This window comes from Heterocephalus glaber, unplaced genomic scaffold (genome assembly GCF_053883595.1).
Source record: "Heterocephalus glaber isolate CG9 unplaced genomic scaffold, H.glaber_assembly_v1.0 deba00001594, whole genome shotgun sequence".
In the NCBI taxonomy this organism is placed as follows: Eukaryota; Metazoa; Chordata; class Mammalia; order Rodentia; family Bathyergidae; genus Heterocephalus; species Heterocephalus glaber.
The window spans coordinates 11461848-11478730 of record NW_028258369.1 but is presented as its reverse complement, the minus strand read 5'-3'; the positions used below and the strand labels follow the sequence as shown (position 1 = coordinate 11478730).

At 38.6% G+C, this 16883-nt stretch overlaps 1 protein-coding gene and 1 pseudogene across 6 annotated transcripts in view; both read right to left on the bottom strand.

Annotated features, from left to right (window-relative positions):
• The window catches only part of Adgrg2 (adhesion G protein-coupled receptor G2), a 131102-nt gene that overhangs the window by 5415 nt on the left and 108804 nt on the right, over positions 1 to 16883 (bottom strand). For all 6 annotated transcript variants that reach the window (XM_021245344.2, XM_021245348.2, XM_021245351.2 and 3 more), the window contains 5 exons: positions 15953 to 16074; positions 14390 to 14658; positions 3793 to 3892; positions 2988 to 3271; positions 374 to 475 (listed from right to left, as the gene is read on the bottom strand). In XM_021245344.2, the coding sequence (XP_021101003.1) occupies positions 374 to 475; positions 2988 to 3271; positions 3793 to 3892; positions 14390 to 14658; positions 15953 to 16074 (877 nt within the window). The remainder of the gene's footprint in view (positions 1 to 373; positions 476 to 2987; positions 3272 to 3792; positions 3893 to 14389; positions 14659 to 15952; positions 16075 to 16883) is intronic.
• On the bottom strand, positions 3905 to 9712 carry LOC106007837 (DEP domain-containing protein 1A-like; annotated as a pseudogene).

The following is a 16883-nucleotide window of genomic DNA, read 5'->3' as shown; positions in this document are numbered from 1 at the left end:
AACAAATAAAGCAACGGACAACTGGAACCTGTAGAGGGAGGGTTGAGTCAAGCTTTACAAAGTTATGAAGGAAAATATTAAAAATTACTTTGAGAAATGAAAAACATGAGCTCAATAGGAAAGAAACTAAAAATTTCACTGTTGCTTCATTGAAGAAGCAGCCAGCACACTAACTGCCCACAAAATTCTCAGATATAAATAATAGCTTTTAATTCAGTAGTTTTTTTTCTCCTAATGCTCACAATATTTTCTGTTGTGTGGGTTCTGTTTACTGATTTTCAGATCCAATGACCCCTCGAAATGATTGCCTTGGCTCTCAATTTATACATCTTTCCTCTGAGATTTAAGAGGAAGAGAAACAGTAAATCTTTACCAGAATTTTCAGCCAGCCGTAACTTTCCACAACAAAGGTACCGCCTCCATTGCTTCCTGACATTCTCTTTTGCTACACAGTAGAAGATGAATATGAAAAATCCTAAAGGGGGAGAAAAGAACCATAACACAATGAATTCCAAATTAAGACTCGAATGTTATATGCTTACTTTGCATAAAAGACAAAACCTTTGGAAGCTATGGGAAAAGTGAAATTTTACAAATTGAAGCTTTCTACGGAAAGGCATCCAGGAGATGCCTTCCGTTTTAATCTTTGTAAAATAAAGAATATTTTGAAAAGGAATGATGACTTCACATTTCTGAAACTAAATTCACTGACTCTCTTCTCTCATCTGATCCTTGGCCCTTCTCTGTCTTCCATCTACCCAGGATCCCCGCCATGACCTTGGCTCCTACACCTCACCCTCCCTCTGGATTCATAAATCATTTCTAGGTGCTGTTAAATGCCATCTTTTCCAGTCTCACATCCCTCTCTCTTGCTGCCCTGCCCACTGCTGGGCTGCTGGCTTGCGCCTTGCCCTACGTGCAGCAAGCCTGAGGGTTGCACAGCAATGGGCACATCTACTACCTTCCTGCCTCCCTCCGACCTGCTCAAGGAAATTCTCCTCTGATGTCCTGGCAAAGAGAGCCAGCTGAAAACTTGAAAGGGCCCTTGGACTCCGTCTCCTGCCCACCACCATCCCTAGTTATGCAGGCTAAGGCTTCCCATCTCTGGTTTAGTTTCCCCAAGGCTTTTGCCAATATTAGCTGAATGTATGGACAAATTCTGTCTCTCTCTCTCTCTCTCTCTCTCTCTCTCTCTCTCTCTCTCTCTCTCCCTCCCTCTCTCTCTCTCCCTCTCTCTCCCTCTCCCTCCCTCCCTCCCTCCCTCCAACCCGTCCCCAACACCTCATCTATCTACTTTTTTTTTCAGTACTGGGGATTGAACCCAGGGTCACTGCACTGAGCTACAGTCACAGCCCTTTTGTATTTTGAGACAGGGTCTCATTAAGTCTCATTAAGTCTCATTAAGTCCAGGCTGGGCTTGAACTTGCTACTTTCCTGCCTCACCCTCCTGCAGTGCTAGGATACAGGTGTGCACCACCATATCAGCTGTCTATTTTACATTCATCATTTTCAAATACCACATTTGCTACTAAAGGTACACATGCCCACCCTCAAGACTGATGTGTAAATATCGCATACCTTTTCTCAAATCCCACCCTGGGAGGTCACCCTTGGTTGCATTAGGGGAGAAACAACACAGCCAGAATCAGAATGAATGAATGAATGTATCTTCTTTAATCAACTCAAAAGCATTGTGAATAGAAGAAGTATTCATTCATATTCTAATGAAAAGATATTCTGGGGAAATGAAAAAGAACCAGCCTTCACTTTCCATATTTAAACACATGAAGGTAGGTACCTAGCTTTCATGTTACTGACTAGTGTGATTTGGGCACATATATATTTTTCTCTTAAAGTGCCTATTTTAGTATGCCACTGTTGGCAAATAAAACTTTTCTCAAAACCCTTACAAATAATTTGCTTGGGGGGGAACTGTATTTAACACTATATAGTACAACACCTATAATATACCAATTCAGAAGCTTATATATTACAGGTAAAAATACATCCAAAAAGCATATTTCTGACCCCTCTTTCCTGGTATCAAACAAAATAAAAAACTAATGGCCAAATTAGGTATCTGAATTTCACCTCAGGGTGGGATTTCTTTGAAAACCAGCAAAATGCCTGATGTAACTAGGAGTCGGGGAGCACTATGGGAGCTAAAAGCAACAGGGAAACAAGCAGAGCAGAATGCAGTGAAAAGGCATGCCATGTGAGGATGCAGATTCAAAGCAAGCCAAGGGACAGTGAATTATGGCTCATTAATTAATGTAAACCTATTGTTCATTAATATGAACCTATTAGCCTCCTTGGATTTTTAATGCCAAAGCACTTCCATTAAAAATTAACTCCAGACCAGCCTTTTATAACATTGCTGTTTAGCAAATTAGTCATTTGCTTTTCTAAAGAATACAACTACTGTATGAGGATTCTAAAATGAAGTAGTCAACATACAGAGCCTGCCCCCTGCTGCTACCAGGCCAGCTCTGCAATTTGTAAGGATTAACCCCTGGGAAAGATTGCTGCCACTTGGGTCTGTTTATTGCCTTCCTTTTCATTTATAATAGTCTCCAAACCAAACACTGGTGAGAGTCTGAACTCTCAGAGGGAAACTTATGGTATGTGTGTTTTATTGTATGGAGAATCTACTTCAAGAAATTAATTTAAAAAATAAAAAGAAGGAACCAAGTGAAGAAAGACTAATTGGCTGTCTCTTAGAAAGAGTTCCTGGCAGGTTCCCTCATGACAAGTTTCTCTGAGAAGATAATGATGGATAAAGAGAGAGAGAGAAAAGCACCGTTTCTTGAATTTAGTGAATACCTTTCTTCCAAGAATCTCCAAGCCCTAATTCTCTGCAATAAATCTGTCCTGTAACAAATATATCTTAGCCAGTAAATAAGCCACTTTGCAGATACTCATTTAGCAGAGATATTTTTGTATTCAACTCCGATCATTCAGTTCATATTTACTGTTGTAGAGCTTACCTTGTAAGGTGTTAAAGATGGCAAAGAGATACATAAAAGTGACATTAACTGGTCCCCAGGCAAAAAAAGCAAAGCCCCAAGTAATTCCCAGTAAAAATGTAAGGCCAGCAATACTCCTGAGGTCTTGAATACTAGTTTTTTGTTGGGCTCCCAATTGCTTCTTCTTTTTAATTCGACAGAGCTGAACCAGGACAACAATGAACATGCTCACATTCAGCAAAAATATCACACAGAAATATCCCACAACTGTAATATAGAATACTGCATTGCTATTGATCCAGCAGCTGGAGTTTGGAGGGAAGAAAAACAGGAGAAAATAGATTACAATGATGAAATAATGTTCCAAAGGATATACTGAATTTATAACCTTTTACTGAAACATTTTCTACAAGTACAAGAGAAAGAAAATGATAAAAGCACTGCTCCGTAGGGAAAAGAATCTAAGGGTTTATCTTAGAATATTTAAGTGAGTACATATATTCTTAAAATATATTTTTAAACACTCCAGATTTCACCCATGTAAAACCTAGTAATTCTATTCCATGTGTTTTTATTAATATAATTAATATAATTCTCCCTAATTCATATTCTTTCTCAAAATAGTTCCTCCTAATTTATTACTTGAATTGTAGTGGCATTTCCAACTAGCCTGTCTCATTACATATGATGGTGAAGGCTGTTGTCAAATATGACCATTTTTATTAAGATAAGAGCTGATGTCAAAGCGCTGATTAGATCCTCTATTTCTTTGGAGAATTAAATTTTCTAGTTCACTTAACATTCGGGGGAGGGACTCGGTACTCACAAGTCATCTGGTGAGCCATTGGGGAATTTCCCATAGGATCCAAGCCCATAGTTGTCTGGGGATATAGTCAAGATAATGATCACAACCACAGCTGGTACTCCTGGAAGATGGGAAACACTGGTCACACATACTTCTAACAACCAAAGGTGGTGAGAAGAAAGACTAGAGATCATTTTATTTTCTTCTTGTGGCATGGCAGAGACTGGCTCTTCACTAAACCAGTCAGTTTCCTTCTTTGGCACATGGCTGGAGGCTCCTAGCCTCCCTGGCTGCCAGGTATGCATGGCCACATCACTAAGTTCTGGCCAGTGGGATACAGGCTAAAGCAATTTGCTTCACTCCAGGTCTGCCCCATAGAAACTTACTATGAGATCCTCTGTTCTCTCTTTAGCCCCAAATTCAGCGCAACCTTGAAAGCTCAGCTTGAGGCAGTCTTCATCAACTTGGATCCTTGAATAACTGCCAAAGCAGAGACTCCTCCACTCCCTCTAACTGGACTGCACGTGAATGAGAAATGATCTACTGAGGCTTGAAGTCAGACTGAAGGCTTCTGTTATGGGAGCTAGTGTTACTTAAGCAACTCCTGATAAATGGTTCATTATGAAACCAAAAGTCCTCAATTAATTATTTGGAACCTGATGGATAAAGTCACCTTTCCTGGCTAATTTCTGGGTAGTAACTGCCACTATGTTGGCACTCTCAAGAGCCCACAAGTATTTCCGCTGAGAGGAGACATAATGAGAAAGCCCCATGAGAAGCCAGTTTAACATGGCTCTTGGCTGGGGAGAAGTGCATTTCACCCCTCCATGCTATCCCCCACTTGCCCCACGCCATCAACTCACACCACCAGCCAGTGTCAAGGCTCAGAGAAATAAAAGACAACTCCTTTTCACAGATTGCTTGGGGCGCCTCATACAATCTAATGTAATACTTCACTTAATTCTTTTGTATTTGTATTTTCTGATGATATTGGTATATGATAACTTCCTAAGAGATATTTTTCTAAAAATAAAATACTGGTGGGCTGGTGTAGCTTAGTGGTAGAAGGCTGCCTCACATATACCAAAGCCCTAGGTTCAATCCCCAGAGACTTTCAGGAAGATGGCAGTCCAGTAAGCAGCAACAAATCAGCCTCTCCAAGATTTGGAATCCAGACACTGCAAAATAACAACTTGGGGAAGGAAAGATGGAGAGAGGTGGATCCCAGGGACTTAGGAAGGATCTGGACGGAAAATTGGAGCCTACAGGGAAATTGAAGAGAGAGCATAATGCAGAAAAAGAAAGGGGCAACCTGCACTTTCTCCCCAGTTCTTGGCTTGTGGGATGAGAAAGGAAGATCGAATCTACAGAGACAAAGTGAAAGCAGGCAACTCCAGAGACCTCCAGGGAGAAATGGACCAGTGGAACAGAGCAGTGGATGCTGTGCGCTCCAACAGCTGTGTGCTCCAACAGTGAGCCTGGGACTCAGAGCAGTCAGTCGGGTTCATCTTGGCTCTCAGTGTTAAACTACCACAGTGACTGGGTGAGGGACAATGACGGGAGATGTCCATGGTCAGGGAACCGTGGGCAAGCTACCAAGAGAAACCCAGCGTTATAAGCTAAATGACTCAGGCTCCAACCTCACAACCAGACATAAGGTTCAGCCTGAATTTACATGGATTTAAGGGTCCCAGAAACAACACCATGCCCTAATTCTACTGCCGGCTTGCTAGGATTATCCAGCATGAATCTGGGCTCTGATCACCTGCTCTGTCTATCAGGAAGAGCAGAATCACACCTTGAATTTGAAACTGCCACAAATATATAGACCTCAGAAGATAACTACAGCTTTGAAATCACAGAGAAGCTTCTCAATTTTTTTTTCTTCACATTTTTTTTAACTTTTTTTGTAGTTTTTGTTCTTTTTTTTTTTTTTCTTTTTTGTACCGGAGATCGAACTCGGGTCTTTGCGCTTGCAAGGCTGGCGCCAGAACCACTGAGATAAATCCCCGACCCCCTCATTCGGGTTTTTTTTCTCTGATTGTTTGTTTTTGTTTCTTTGTGAGGGTGAACATTGTAGTTATTTGTTTTGTTTTGTCCCTGTTTTTGTTGTTTTATTCCTTCCCTCCTGTCCTCTCCACCAGTTTCCTGAAGCTTGGGTAATCTTCCTCTGCCCTTCAGCCTTGCTTCTAATCTCCTCCTCCTCCCCCTCCCTCCTCCCTTTTGATAGTCATTAAGTATAGAGCTTATTACATGTATATTTCTTTATACTTTATATACAAAAAAAGAAGACAAACTTATTTCACGTGTGCACCAAGTCAATCATGCAGGAATCCAGGGAACTTTGTGCTGTGATGCATTTATACTTGGCTCTTCTTTCAATGAAAAGTAAATGTTCATGTGCTATCAGCTTGATATTTCCTTAAATGCTGTAAAAAGCACTGACTTGCAAACTAGCTGAATATCAGAATCATCTCCAGAGTTAAAAAAAAAAGCACCAATGCCTGCATAACACCCTAAAATACAGGACTGATCAGGATAAGCTGGGCTCCAGGGTTCTATAACTGTTCCGCAGTCACAAAAGCCAGTCTTCTGCCGAGGGACTCTCCATGCCTGGATTTCAGTGAATATTTGTTACTTTAAGCACCAGATAGGAGCATCTCCCTTTATTAAAAAATAAGTATCTTAGGAGATATTTTTTTATTCATCATTCCCAGGCACACAGCAGTTGCTAAATTTCTGAATGAACACATTCAGAAGGCCTTATATACTTCTTTTATATCTCCATCACTCTAGCAAATTATGAACACAAGATTTCAAAAGATATTTATAGGGAAAAAAGGAATAAAGCAGTTGAGTTAATGTTTAAGGCAAAACAAAAATCTTCTATAAACATTTAAAACACACACATGTATAAATAGATTAAAAGGTGAAAAAGAATATACAAAAGCATGCAACATTTAGCGGTTGATATTCAACAAGCTTCCAAATATTCTTCACTTTCTTTCACCTAGAAGCAAAGTAACCCTAAACAACTAGTTCTTCAGCTAATAGCCATAAGCACCTGAGCAGGTTAAGTTTTCTTTAGAAACAGAATTACAGATTATTCTTGATGATCATAGCTTAGTTTTCAAAATTCAAGTGAATAAAGTTTTAGTACAATCATGATAATTTTTCCAGATAGTTGTATTTAAAAATAAAAGTTTCCGGTTAAAATATTTGTTATCATCTACTTTTATGTCCTTTCAGTTGAGATGTAGGAGCTGCTTAGCAGTCCCACATGATAAAACAACTATTCTGGCACCTTTTCACATAATATGTTAATTTAGGGAAAACTTATTAATAACAGACTTCCTTTCTAGAGCTAGATTCTCAGATATGGCTTCATGTATCAAAGTTCCACAAGTATTAGATAAACTTTAATTAAATTAGTATCTTAGTCTATGAAACTTTGGTTTTCTTAAAATCAGCATTGGTTGCTTGATGGAAGGTTTATCACCAAAAGGTGCTGCTTCACTCTCTGTGGTTGGGAATCTCTTCAGATATATCAAGAGATATTCCTTCTGAAACTGCTTTAGTTTTCTTTTCTCCTTTAGAGGTAAACTCTTGTTTTTAATGATATTCTCTAAAAGTTCTGCAATGGCAGCTCGAGAGGTAGAAACCTTTTGTTCATCAAACTTCTGCGCACTGATCTGTTTACAGTAAGAGTAAGTTGGCAAAGGAGCAATAAGTCCATCTCCTGGACTTTTCATACGGCCACTTTTTAAGTAGTCAAGTTGTTTCTCCATAGCAGTCTGTAAGTACGAGGGCACTTGAAGGATATCCTGATGATGATCCATGAGGAAGGAGACCAGTCTTGCAGCAAGAAGCTCATCAAGCTCCACTTCTTCAGCACAGCCCAGCACACACTGAGAAAAAGTGTGGATCATCAGTGCCCATGTACCCATTGCGTCATGAAATTTGGCCATATCAACATTTTGACTCATTCGAGAAAGCATGCACATTAAAAGTTGAAGCTTTCTACGGTTTGGTGGGGGAAGTAACAAACAACAGAACTGTAGTGCATTGATCGCAACTCTCTCCAAATGAGGTGTAGCAAACTTTGTGTCCCAGTCAACATAGCAGATGCTGGAGGTTAAGAGTTTTCTGAAAGCTCTATAGTACTTTTGCACAGTCTTTTACTGATTGTGATACTATCCTTTCCGAGTTCACCTTTCATAGCTCTTTGTACACTTGTGCTACCTTGTCCAAGGTTTGGTTTCATGGTAATTTCAGCCACTGGTGTATACATAACTATTCCATCTTGTACTACTTCCCAAAAGCAAACTCTGAGATCTACAAAGCTGTCTGGGCTTGCAGTCCCCAAGACATGACTATTCTTGGTCTTCAACAGTCAAAGAAGAAGTTCTCTTAAAACCACCACCACAGAATAGCTTGTGAAGGCTTCCCTCTGAACGAAGATTCAATAGAGATTCCTGTTTTGGCTTTGACTAAAAATTGTTCGCTATTTTGTTGTTCTGTATTCAGAACGGATCGATGGAAGGCAGTGGACACCTTTTTACTTGAATAGCCTGGCATATCTACAATTCCTTCCAAAGAAGAGCACCTTGGTTTGATGTTAGAGGACAGAACAGCGAACTACTTAAACCTATCAAATTGTGACAACTTCCTCCCATTACATCATCAGCACTGACTCTTCTGCTTCTTAAATTAACTAGCTGCATTTTCTTAGCACATCTTTCTTGAAATCCTTGATCACTTAATCTGTTGTCTCAGTAGAATCTGATTATTCTTTGTTTTTGTCTCTATGAAGCATACTGAGAAGAAGACACTCAGTTGATTTGAAGGAATTCAAACTGGTTAAGTAAAGGATTTTTGAAGACTGTGGATCATCTTGGACTTTATGTATCCCACTGGGTCTATCTGAAACTGTGACATAGCCACACACAACCAAAATGTTCACAAATAATTCATAATATTCATATGTAAGTAGAAGTTCAGGGAGATCAAGAAAATAATCTATAATTGTTCTGAATACATCTCGCTCAAATCCAATATAAGTTGGATTACTCATATCATTACTTCTTGGCCAATTTGCTAGGCACTTCATGGCAGATAACACCCAGTGAGGAAGGTCATTTGATTTGTCTTGTAGTATAACTACTCCATGTCTACTTGTGCTGGCCATGTTGTATATCACATATTGAGGAATTACTTGGTTTGGGTTTATGAGTTCTTCTAGAGATGGCACACATAAAATGGTTTGCAGGTAGATCAGAATAATATATCTCCAAACTTTGTCAACATCTTCCGGGCTTATTTTTCTATAATCTCCTGAGTTTTAATCTCTGATTTCATGATTTACTTTCTCTGTAGTGTCCTGAGAGAAATGTAATCCATGCTTCTTGGGCATTCTACCAGACAAGTTTTGTAATTTAAAAACATTCTCTTTATCTTTGGAAAAACTGTCAATACTGTTTTTTCTCAGTTCTGGATGCCTTTGCGAAAGTGTTTTAAGTGGAGAAGTTACAGGAAATCTGAATAGCTGATTATCGTCATCAACATTTTTCGACCCCCATCTGCCTTTGATATCTTCAATTACATGATTTTTAAGAAATTTTTACAATAATTGAATAGTCTGTTGCCTTGTAACTTTAGGACCAAAATTGCTATTATTTCTTAAATAAAGCCAATCCACGGCTTCTCCTGCTGTGAAGCAGTTGCCATATTTTTAAGAGTGTTGGGCCGGGGATTTAGCTCAGTGGTTCTGCTGCCTGCCTCACAAGTGCAAGGTCCCAAGTTCGATCCCTGGTACCAAAAAAAAAAAAGAGTGTTGCCTGTGTTTTCTTAGGGGAATTCCCGCTAGAAAGATGTGGTCACCTCATTCCACAGCTTGGTGGCCTGGTAGGGCCTGGGAGCCCTCCCCACCCCGACTCTCCATGGGCTGTCAGTGCGCTGCAGCATCCATGGCAGTGGAGGAGACCACTGGGGATGCGGCTCCGACCACCTCTTCTTTTTAAAAAATTTCTCTATTTTTTTCTTCTTCTCCCTTTTAATTTTCGTAGGATAAAAGTGCACTATTGAGTGGATATTTACTGTATTTAATTTTCTGATTTGTTTTAGATTTTGTTTTATAACTATAAATTTTGTACATATGGTTAAAAGTGGCAAATTATTAGTTATCACAGTTCGTTATTTTCCAGTCTGTGTTTGATGCTACCATTATTATTAATTGTATTACTTTAGACAAGGTGACATAGTTGCTGTTATCAATTGATCTTCCTTTTATGCCAATACCTAGATTGTTGAGGGTTCATAAACAATATTACAGTCCAGTACCAAAGAACTAGGTGCTAGGGCGAACAGGCTGCAACTTTTCATCCTTAATAAACAGAAGAGGCAGGATCCTGGGACAGACTCACAGGCCAAGAGCCAGCTACCCCTAGAAGACATCTCTGAAAAGTAGTCCTTTCCTAAAGAGGTCTTGATACTAGTAATAAGGCTATCTACCACAAACAATTTACAAGCATCAATGCAGAAAACAAATAAACAAAACAAACAAAAAAAAGAAAAGAAAATGAGAAAACACAGAAGCAAGATACAACCCCAGACCTCCATCTCACCAAAGGCAAATCCAGGGGGCACTGAGGTGGAAGAAATCAAAAGCCACCCAGCTGAAATTTCTGAAATGGTAGCAGCAGAACTAACAAAGCAGATGAATAAGTCTCTAGAAAAACACAAAACAGAAATAACTACACAGATAATTAAAGAGATGATGACCACAATGAGGGACATGGTTAGTGAATCTAGAGTATATACAGATTAAAAAAACAAAAAACAAATGGAGGAGCTTGGGAAGGTGATGGAAATCATGAAAGCCCAACATAGGAAAAAACTGGATTCCATAGAACAGATTCAAACAGATATCCAGGAGATTAAAATTTCTATTGCAAGTATGCACAGCAAAATCAACCAATGTGAAGAGAGAATATCAGATCTAGAAGGCAGGGTTGCAGTTAGCAATCATTAAATGAAAGACTTCTTAAAAATAGCAAGGGACCACAAAAATTTAATCCAATAGCTACTAGATGATGCAAAGAAGAATAATATATGATTAATCTGAATCAAAGAAAAATCAAAAGATGTCACAAAGGAGATAAAAAATACTTGTCCACAGAGGTAATAGCAGACAATTTCCAAAGCACGGAAAAGGAAGTTGACACACAGATAAGAGAGGCATATAGAACTCTAATTAACCATGATCAGAAAAAAACTACACCAAGGTATATAATAGTCAAGATTCCAGAAATTCAACACAAGATCAGAATATTAGAAGCTGTTAGAGAAAACAAACAAATTCCCTATAAAGGAAAACCCATCAGAATCACAGCAAACTTCTCAATACAAACCCTTAAGTCAAGGAGAGCTTTCAAGGAGAGCTTGGAGTGAAGTATTTCAATCCCTAAAAGAAAACAATCTCCAACCCAGACTGATGTATCCAAAAAAATTATCTTTCAAAAATTATGAAGAAATAAGATACTTCCATGATAAAGAGCACCTGAAGAAATTCATGATCACCAAACCAGCACTCCAAAAGTTTTGAAGGATATTCAAGAAAAAGGCAAGTCCAAGAATCCCAACAGACTGAATCCACCAGGCAAGGCAAGCAATCAAATAGAAAGGAAAGGAAGGGAATTAACAGGAAAATAATATGATGACAAGGACAAGTCAATACCTATCAGTCATAACCATCATTATGAATGGCCTCAATTCACCAATCAAAAGAAACAGACTGGTGGAATGGATCAAGAAGTGAGATTCAGTAATATGCTGCATACAAGAAACATATTTAACTCGAAAAAAATCATAGACTGAAAGTCAAAAGATGAAAAACAATACTCTATGCGACAGAAACCAGGAAAGAAGCAAGGGTACCTGTTCTACTTGCAGACAAACTGGATTTCAAGACTGACTAGAAGAAACAAAGGTCACTACATACTTGTTAAGGGAACAATCCAATAGGAAAAGATAACAATCATAAATATATATTCACCAAATACTGATACACCCAACTACATAAAACAAATACTAGTGGATAAGAAAAATTGGTTAAACACTAATACAATTGTAATGGTGGGGCCTCAATACTCCACTGTTACAAACAGACAGATCAACTAGACAAAAAATCAACAAAGAAATAGCAGAGTTGAACCAACCTGTGAACAAATGGACTTAGTAGGTATCTACAGTGTGTTCTACCCAACAACAATACACATTCTTCTCAGCAGTACATGGGACTTTCTCCAAAATAAACCAAATACTAACTCACAGAACATGCATAAGTAAATGCAAAGGAATTGAAATTATGCCATGCATATTATCAGCTCAGAGTGCAATGAAATTGGAAATCGATGAAAAAAGAAATCATAAAAACTACATAAACACATGGAAATTAAATAATATCCTCCTGAACAACAAATCCAAACATGGACATCTGAAATGAACAGACACTTCTCAGACGAAGAAGTACAAACAGCAAATAAATATATGAAAAAATGTTTAATAACACTGGTCATTCAGGAAATGCAAATTAAAACAGCATTGAGATTCCATCTTACTCCAGAAAGAATGGGTATCACCAAGAAATCAACCAATAACAAATGCTGGTGAGGAAGTAGGGAAAAGGAATCCTTGTCCATTGTTGGTGGGAGTGTAAACTGGTACAACCACTATGGAAATCAGTATGGAGATTCCTCAAAAAACTAAAACTTGAGGTTCCATTGGACTCAGCTATTCCCTTTCCAGCCATCTTCCCGAAAGAGTTAAAAGCATCATACCACAGTGATATATGCATACTGATGTTTATAATAGCACACTTTAGAATAGTTAAATCTTGGAAGCAGCTCAAATTCTCATTATCACATGAACAGATAAAGAAAATGTGATACTTATATACAATGGAGTAGTACTCAGCCATAAAAAGGATAAACTTGAGTCATTTGTAGGTAAATGGATATACCTCAAGACCATAATTTTAAATGAAATAAATAAGACGCAGAAGTTTAAAAATCTCATTGTTTCTCTTGTGTGAAAAACCCTAAGGGTGAACAAGGAGCAAAATAAAGGATAGATACTGGGAAGTAGGAAAAACATGTTCAAAATGGGAAGGGGAATAAAGGAGGAGGGAGGGGGAAGGAAGGGAAAAAATTTTTAAAAAGAGAATGGAAGAAAAAAAAAAGAGAATGGAAGAAAAAATATGAAGGTTCTGTAAATGAGGAGAGGAAGAAGAGTTGAAGGGAAGGGAGGGAAATGAAAAAAAAAGAAGAATTAAGGTATACTATGTACAGGCACAAATTTCCTATGATGCATGTGAGCACTATGTATGCCAAATATGTACTAATAACATTGCTTTTTAAAAAAGGAATCTATGCTCAATACCTGAGCAGTGCCTTATGTTTCTGGGACAAGTGAGAGGAAAGATGCTGTTCTATTGTTCTTCCCAAACAATGATGACAGGGTGACATGACAAGGGTGGCAAAGGGGTTGCAAGCCTGTTGTATAGGGACTACTTATTTATCCAGACGAAGAGGAAGTGGGGGGTGCTGGCTGTAATACAGTGGAAAGGACATGTAGAACGAATCAGAAGGCCAGACTCAGCTGTTTTCTAGCCTTGTGAATTGGGAGTAAATCACATCATTTGGAGTTAGTTTCTTCCCCTGGTGTTGCCAATAACTGACCTACTAACCTCACTGGCCTATCTTTAATGAGGTGATTTGTGTGAAGATGCATTGAAATATAGGGTATTATATTTGTGGGTTATCTAAAGGATTCCTTCACAGAAAAGGCATCAGCTTATTATTTTTTTCCCTGAGAGAACAAAACCAAGACTACTGATAAGTGCCACCAGGGAGCCAACTGAACATGATGGAAAAACAGAACTGTAGAGTTTGGAAAATGTTCATTGGCTGCCTTGTAAGGAAATGAGCTCCCCAATCATGGAAGTGTTCAAGCAATGGTTGGATTATCTATTCCAGGATAATCATGTCAAGTTGAGGAGGCACCTACACTGAACGAAGAAGCCTACAAGATCTTTGGGAAATCTAAGGCTTTGTGACTCACTAACAGGTCACATGATTTGAAATATGCCAGCATGGTGGCGATGTTACATTAGTTTACATGCACACTCACTCTGCCCTTCTGAGCATTCCTTCCTCATACATGTCTCTTATGTCTGGAAGGTACAAATCAGAATGAGGCTAGCTGGGAGTTCAGGGACTGAGAGTTTGGCCTCATTTTACCACATCAAGCTAACAATTTATTGAGTACTTTCTGGTACCTTCTGGCACCTTCTGTGCTAGCCCCAATTCCAGTTGCTGGAGATACAAAGAGGATTCATGGCCCAACCTCAGAGTGTTATGTTCCTAAAAAATCCAGAGGATATACAGTGTTCTAGAAAAAGATTAGAAAGATTATACTGTGAGCAGCGCAGCCAGTAAAGAGGGTAACGGTGTTTTAGAAATTTGTCAAAGAGTGACTTGCTTCATCATGCCTCTACCTGATTAAACATCAAAACACTGGAGAAAAAGCCCAGGCAATGTGCAAGCAAATATATACATACCCCAGCCAATAACGCAGAATTTAAGGATGTATTTTCGGATGTAAGTATTAAACACTTTGACAAGGGCCAGGTACATATGGAATGCTTCCAAGCCCATCCATGTAAATGAGACCAAGAGAAAATAATGAAGAAATATAGCCACTGAGATGCAGAGGCCTCGTGTGTTATACAGGGCAATCCAAGAGTCCAGGAGGAAGACCAGGTTCAACAGGAGGAGGGCAGCACACAGCTGGATGAGGATTTTGGAAGGGTAATCCCTCCGGATCTTTCTAAAAGGAAAGGGCAAGAAAATAACTACCATTACTTTCAGCCAACCCTTCCATAAGCATATTTGTCAGTCTGTCTCTGAGTTCTAGGTAGTTTATTTTTATTCTTTGGTAAATGTCTATATACATAAAATTCCTCTCTTTTAAGTGGATATTGTATTGGGAGGACATTAAAACCAACAACTAAGGAGAACTCTAAACAGGCTCATCTATGATAACCATATGGAAAAATATGTATTTATATTTCTGTGGGATCTTTTGCATATTGACTATTGACCCATACTTTTAAATAGTTTGTAGCAAACTGAGCCCCCACCCTACTTCTCTTAAACTGCTTCTGGAAGCATTGCTGCTGCTTTTTGTATAATAAGCTGCTATACTCAGAAATTCAAAATATGGCAGATTCCCATATTATATTATTAATTAATAAGATTATGGAAAGAAGAGTTTAAATTATAGCTAAATGTAATAGCATAGGAAAATACAGCTGATTGATGACACGTACATGTTAATGTATACAAAGTTAGATGTAGTGAAACATTCTGAGTTATGGTTAGCCTTATGGTAATTTAGTCTCACTAACTATATTTCCAAAGGTCCACTAGATATCTATAGTAATAGTTGTATCTTAGTCTGGCACTGAAAATAAATTTGTACATTTCCTGATCAGTGTTCAAACTGTAACCCCAGAATCTACACATTGTCCCATTTAGTTAATATAATAAAAATGCCTATTTCTTTCCTTTTTTAATACAGTGTGTCAGAATTCCCCATAAAAAATGACCAGGGGAACCCCTCTGATAAGCCTAGAAGGAGATGCTCTTATTTGGAATGTCATTCTTGCTTTGTGATATACAAAGTAACATTCGCTGAGCATTTTGTGCAGTGAAATTTTACACCCTTCTTCATCCCTGTACCATTTAATATATTTAACCTTTTGTGTTTTCTCAATATAATTTATATTTATTAATAGTTCCACTCTACATGGTGCTATGGTCTATTTCAGACCATAAGCTCTTGGATTTAGGGATCTGTATCTTTCATTTATTTCATGCTGAATGTGAACTAGGTACCAGGCATCACTCTGGAGTACAGACATGATCAAAATACATCTCTTGCATTCACTGAGCTCACAGAATAGCAAGCACAGAAGCCAGGAAGCTGCATAAAGTTTCCTACCTAGGTGCTCTGCTAGGTGGGTGTACAGGGCAGGGCAGGTGAAGGAAAGCACTTAAATTCTAGAGATGGAGGTGAGCAACGGGTTCTATAATCCAAATTTCCAGTTATGGATACTCACTCAAAGGCTATGTAGGTGACAAGAGTAACTGATAGAAAAATTGCTGAAAGCCCACAACCAATATATGTGATAAATGTCAGAGCCATCATTTGACCAGGTGGTAAGGATGTCCGAGATAAGTCCTGGAAAATAAAATATTTATTTCAATGATAAAATATTTTTTAAAAAGCAGAAGTCATGATTTATGTTTATTGAATGTTCTAAGTACCCATTCACACACAGTCTGTTCAACCAGCCTAAAGGAGGCTGGCACAATTATCATCAGACAAAGATATGGAAAGTGAGACCAGAGAGGTTATGTAATTTGTCTACGTTCACACACCTACGAAGTGGGAGAATCAGGGTTCAAATTCAGGTCTGTCTGACTCCAAACCCGAGTACTTGATCACTGCTTTTTAGTGTACTGGAAAAGCACTGGAGTATGAGCTTACAGACTGGCATTTGGCTTCTGGCTCTTATATCTCTGACTTCTGTGACTGGGCAATTGTGAGTCTGACTTCTAATTTCAATACAATGACAATAACACTGTCCCATTCTGCAGGATTACTGGGAAGATTAAATAAGATCGTTGATGTGAAAATTTCTGTAAAAGTTTTAAAATACATTATAAACTGAACAATTTTCATCATTCATTCTAATTTGAACTCCTCAGTCTGCTTAGCCATTTAAAAGAGAAAAACTTAAATGTGAAAATACGATGTGAAGCAACACTTGACCATTAATCTGCCAACTGGACTGGATTAAGAAATGACTAGGAGAGCAGTGAAGGACACTTTGGGGTGTGACTGGGTGGGTCACAGAGCCACGACTTTGGAGACTATACCAAGTCCCTCATCCCTTTCCTCTCTGATGCTGTTCCCAGCTCTGCTTCCCAGATGCCACGAAGTGAGCAGCTTTCTTCCACATGTTCTTCTGCCATGATGTTCCCGCC